A 6,000-nucleotide genomic window follows, 5' to 3' on the forward strand; every position below is an offset into this window, starting at 1 on the left:
ATGTTCAAATATGGCTTTATATACAACCTTCTAAGCTTACTTTTATTTCACACTTAGTAAAATAATTGAAATGAGGATATGATTAAGACATTAACAAAACTGACTAAAATTAATCTCTTCATCTCTAAATGAAAGATTTCTTCTCTATTAGAAAGCAGTAAATAAGTATCACTGTAACCAGTTATTCTTTCATTGACCAAAGCCTTCTGTGTCAAAATTTAAAATGCTACATCTTAACACAGATCATACATTTTCTAAGTTAAAATATATTCAAAGTAACAGCAACATCAAACGGATATAAAAATAGAAATCAAAGTCATACAGGAATAATAAAAGATACAATTCACAAAGAAAAGCAGTTTGCATCCTATAAAGTGTTGGCTACAACCCCCAAAGTATAGGGGTAAAAGTAATAAAGACCAAGACCCAACTCATTCAGCAGGCATTGCTTTTGGAGAACCTCTGCATCATTATCTTTTAGAAAACTATGGATCCAAAACAGATTCACGCATTTAAAAATCTTTCTCAAATTTGAAGCTAAAACTTCCAAAAGGAGTCTTAAGCAAATTTTTAAAAGATCAAGAAGACTGAGTTGAAGAATTGTCAGCAGATGCCAGGTACATAAAAGCTCCCATACGTCACCAACATGTTACTTCCACAAAGTTCCTTTATAAAGCCTTTCTGACCTGCTAATTCAGAAAAGAAGAACATCATTTCAAAACTCTGAGAAACTTTTTAACAAAGACGGTACTCATAAGATACCCTGTGGAGGCTTTCCCTTTACACAGCAGGATGATGAGGTGCATTTCAAGGTTGCAGCTGCTCTCTAGTATCAGAGGATGAGCTATCTGAGTATCACCGGTAGAGAGGACATTATTGAAACATAATACAAATCTCAAAAGTGACGTGAATTTAATATTTCAACTTGCTTACTAAAATGTTTTCTCAAATCTACCAAGTCTAAGGCATTGTACTGGGCACAGACATGAACAACACATGGCTTCTGCCCTTGAGAAGTTCACAGCCTAGATGAGTGCTGTCCAACAGTACTTTCTGCAACAACAGAAATACTCTGCTCCTGTGCTATCCACTGTATTAGCCACTAGCCGCATTTCAACTGAGAACTTAAAATGTACCTGTACAACTGAGAGACTGAAATTTCAATCTTTACTTAACTATTATTAATTTACATTAGAATTGCCACATGTGACTAGTGGCTCCCATACTGGACAGTGCAGATCTAGATACATACACATTATATAATTAACCCAAAAGCATTAAAATCAATTCCATAAAATGACCATGATCATTAATATACACTTACCTCATTGAGTATGCTTTCCAGTGTTGGAGGAGTGTCAACTTGAGGAATATCAAACTCTTTGTCATCAATCTAAATAGAGAAAAGAAATTATTTTCATATAATGCTGCTTTCCCTCTTAGAGTATTGTGAGGGTGTTTAAATTTATTAGAGCCATTACCAATTAAGAGACAAACACATCACCAAACTGATCATGCAGAGAGCCAACTCGATGATCCATGGTAGTAAGGATCAGGTCAAAAGACTACAGAATTGTTTCTTATCCTATCCACATATTCACTGATTCTCAAAGACAAATATACACTGACTGCACCATCTTGACAGCCCTGTCTAGAAAGCTTTTGTTCATGAACTCTGACATGTGCATTCTAAACAGGACAACACAGCATGTCTCATGACAAGCCCCAATTTTCTAAGTGTAGAAAGCAGTATACAAAACAATATATGAGGTCATAAGCAATATACAAAGGTCTGACGTTGCATTTCTTAGTTATTTCATAAATTACGGTGAGAAGTGATTAGGTCAAGCAAATTGTGATTAAATATTCTCCTGGTCACAAAAACTTATTACTATCAAATCAATGGGAAAAAAAAATTACTGCACATGGGACGCCCCACTGGCTCAGTCAGTAGAGCATGCGACTTGATCTTGGGGTCATGAGTTCGCGCCCCATGCCGGGTGTGGAGCCTACTTTCAAAGAATAAATAAAATATTTTTTAAGAATCCCTGCACAAGATTCCTAAACCTAGCACTAGCTCTATGATCTTGAGCATTCATTTAACATAGCCAGCTGCACTTTGGCTTCTTCCTCTATAAAATGGATTATCAGAGTATGTGAGGCTCAGATGAGAACATACGTTAAAGTGCTTCATAAATGGTAATGACATACACACATGAAGAGTGATATTATCCCATAAAACTGCACACAGACTTCTATTAATTCATGCAAAAATGACAGATTGAGTCTTTAGGTCATAGCTCTAACCATCTTAACAAAAGCTGAATTTTTACCAGATCATTTTTGAACTCCAGTTCCTTGTCCAGATCTATGTAAGAGAATTTTGAAAGTGAAGCTTCAAGACTGAAAGACTTATTCAGCTCTTCTTCAGTAGTCTTGGCACTGAGGCTCTGTTCCACGTTTTCATGGTCTGGTTCATTTTCCATATTTATAATAATTATAATTCAGCCAATCCAAGCAAGTTTTTTTTGTTTTGTTTTGATTTTTGGCCTTAAATCATGATGACCTGAATGATCTCTTCTCAAAAAAGAAAAAATATACATTATTTAGATTTCCTCAATTGGACATTCCAAAGACTTATGTGGTCAGACTTTTGTGGAAACTGACTGTTCATCAATCATCTGATTGTAAGGCAAAGAGAAATCAGTATGGTCTGAGGTATGATATTGGGGGAGAGTTTCTATGGGAGCACAAAGGAGGAACATCTAACTCAGGAGTCTGGGAAGTCGCCCACCACCTAAAGTCATTAAGTCTGGTGACAGTGACAGACTTGCGGTAAGTTCAGCCACTAGACTTGGTACCATCCAGATTTATGTTTTAGCAGCATGAGGGTAAACTGGTGCCAAGAACTGCAATTAACCCCTCCCTCATACTCCCAAACCTCAGAGTAGATCTCCAGTACCCCTGGAGAAAAGCATACAAATCAGTTTTGCCGTTGGCCTCCATCCAGGGCCACAGATGTCTCAGGGAGCTTGTGTAGACACAGAGGACCCAGGACAGATAGCTAGCCACTTAATATGACACTAGCAAACCTAAGCGTTCAGATTACGGGAGACAACAATGATGCCAGAATAAAATAAGATCGCAGCCAACTAGGGATTTCTAGGATTTCTAGGAAGAAAGCTAGTCATAGAAAAACATGGACATTCTCAGAGAAAACTGAAATACTAAAAAAAAAGTATGCAAATGTTTTATATATTTCATAGCTCTAAAGGATACAATGCCGTATCAAAAAGAGTTTTGTTTACTTGCAAAATAGAAAACAACTCAGTCAGTAGAGCATGCGACTTGATCTTGGGGTCATGAGTTCGCGCCCCATGCCGGGTGTGGAGCCTACTTTCAAAGAATAAATAAAATATTTTTTTATTTATTTATCTGCAAAATTTCTAGAAAACTAAAAACATATTCAGGAAAAAATAATTTAAGTTTAATGATTAAATTTGTTCTTAAGTGTTTTTAGTTTGTGTTCTAATTAGGCTACAAGTGGCCAAATTTTTAAAAGTCCCTCCCTGAGCTCTGCCTGTTTAGAAATAAAGAAATAAAAATATGAAAACAGAAATAATGCCATAGTAATAATGACAGTAAAAACAAAGCTCATTTTGTTTTCTAGACTAGCAATATACAAAACAATATATGAGGTCATAAGCAATATACAAAGGTCTGACATTGCATTTCTTAGTTATTTCATAAATTATGGTGAGAAGTGATTAGGTCAAGCAAATTGTGACTGAATATTCTCCTGGTCACAAAAACTTATTACTATCAAATCAATGGGGAAAAAAGTACCCAGCCACATGCAGTAACTCTCTACGGGAAGCTTTTTCAAACTACATACTGTCCACGGCCCACCATATGAACTTCTCTCAATCCCACTCCTTAATGAAGTGAAGGCAAAGGAAAGGCTGACAACTAAGCCACTGAAAGAACTAACTGTTTAAAAAGGAGTTGAAAGGGGCACCTGGGTGGCTCAGTTGTTAAGCGTCTGCCTTCGGCTCAGGTCATGATCCCAGGGTCCTGGGATCGAGCCCCGCATGGGGCTTCCTGCTCCGCGGGAAGCCTGCTTCTCCCTCTCCCATTCCCCCTGCTTGTATTCCCTCTCTCGCTGTGTCTCTCTCTGTCAAATAAATAAATAAAATCTTTAAAAAAGAAAGAAAGAAAGAAAAAGGAGTTGAAAATTAGTTGCTGGTATTGTTTAAAAAAAAAATGCCCAGGGGCGCCTGTGTGGCTCAGATGGTTAAGCATCTGCCTTCGGCTCAGGTCATGATCCCAGGGTCCTGGGATTGAGTCCCGCATCGGGCTCCCTGCTAGGCAGGGAGCCTGCTTCTCCCTCTGCCTCTGCCTCTCTCTCTCTCTCTCTCTCTCTCTGACTCTCATGAATAAATAAATAAAAAACATGTAAAAAATAAAAAATAAAAAATAAATGCCCAAAATTCACTGACAATTTTATCCAATTAGGCTCCTTTTTTTAGTATTTATGATGAATTTCACTTTGTGCAAAGTTTCATTTTTAGCAGATTAAAAGAAATGAGTATCTATTATATGTAAGACATGTTGACTATGAAGACTTATTTTTAAAGAGCTGAAACCAATTTTTCTAGCTAGTACATTTGGTATATTACCAAATACAGACTAATTTCTTTCACATGTTACAGAAATAGACTCCAAGGCTCCGTCCTACAAACACATGATAGTCAAATACATTCCTAGAAGACATAACTGAGGGCACTCTGTTTCTGGCAACATTTGAAAGTAGCTTTCCAACCTCAGGTACTAAATGTACTTCTCCTTTTGCAGTGAGCCAAGGGCAGAAGCAATATGAGTTTATATGCCTTTCTTCAAAGAAGACTCATGACAAATTCCTTCTTAATAAAATTCTTATTTGTACCACTTAGGAAAAATGATTACAATTAGTCAAGGAATGTTTGCAAACAAGCATAATCTAATTCACATTCAGTGATTCTTGAGGACAGCTATTTTTCTTCTTACACATTAAAAAAATAATGGAAAAGACCACAATAGCCACACCTCAAAAAAGCCCCACTTTTACTTAAATGACTTAATAACTGAAAACATTTCATTCTTCACATTGGTCTTTGCAAAATAACTCAGGAAGTAAAACAATTTTTTTCTGGCTTTTTATACCTCCTATCTGGTGTTACTTAAGAGGTTCTCACGGCAGCTCAGCATCTGTGAACACCAGTACCACATTCGAGAAGTTTTACGTGATCGAGCATCCCCTGAAGAAAGAGCACCATCTTGCCATGCTACCCTACTCCATTTCCAGCCTCCACTTCACTGAGCTCCTATTATTGTGATATGCTGGCAAAGTGCAAAGAACATAAGCCAGAGTCCGTTAAAATGAGGTTTTAATCTGGGCTTTACCAGTTCCTATCTGTGACCTTGGTCATTTTGTCTACCTTTCTGAGCCCCTCTATTTCTACACCTTTTAAGATGAAATATTGTGGCCATTTGTGTTGTTTGCCCAGAGCAGCACCTCTTGCTGGGGGCAGGGCTCCTTCAAACCATGTGGTTCTTGTGGAGGCTGCCAATCAAAAATCCCCTACTAACAGAGAGTGCATAATGTAGCCAGAGTGCTTCACTGGGATTCATTAAAATGGAACTGGTGAGGAAAAGCCGCTTCCACTATTCTCTAAACAACGAATAGTAAGGGCGAGCAGCACCCCCACCCTCCACCCGACCCTGTTCTGCAGAAAAGGAGGTCATTTATTCAATATATATCAACTAAACACCGAAACGCCTACTATACTTGTCACTGGAGATCCACCTCTACGAACAGATTTTACATTCTAGGAACAGATTCTCTAGCAAGAATAAAATCAACCTACAAACAGAACCAGAGAAGAGGTCAGAGTATCCTGATACCACTCAGGACCCCATGTTCTAGTCTTCTGATGTTGGCTCTGGCCACAGCATTCTGGC

At 37.8% G+C, this 6,000-nt stretch overlaps 1 protein-coding gene across 3 annotated transcripts in view; it reads right to left on the minus strand.

Annotated features, from left to right (window-relative positions):
• The window catches only part of VPS8 (VPS8 subunit of CORVET complex), a 237,786-nt gene extending 235,300 nt beyond the window's left edge, over positions 1-2,486 (minus strand). For all 3 annotated transcript variants that reach the window (XM_044914623.1, XM_044914617.1, XM_044914619.1), the window contains exons 1-2: positions 2,334-2,486; positions 1,325-1,393 (exon numbers count right to left, since the gene is read on the minus strand). In XM_044914623.1, coding sequence (XP_044770558.1) covers positions 1,325-1,393; positions 2,334-2,486 — 222 coding nt within the window. The remainder of the gene's footprint in view (positions 1-1,324; positions 1,394-2,333) is intronic.
• Between the last annotated feature and the right edge of the window lie 3,514 nt (positions 2,487-6,000).

Source organism: Neomonachus schauinslandi, chromosome 1 (genome assembly GCF_002201575.2).
Source record: "Neomonachus schauinslandi chromosome 1, ASM220157v2, whole genome shotgun sequence".
Classification (NCBI taxonomy): Eukaryota; Metazoa; Chordata; class Mammalia; order Carnivora; family Phocidae; genus Neomonachus; species Neomonachus schauinslandi.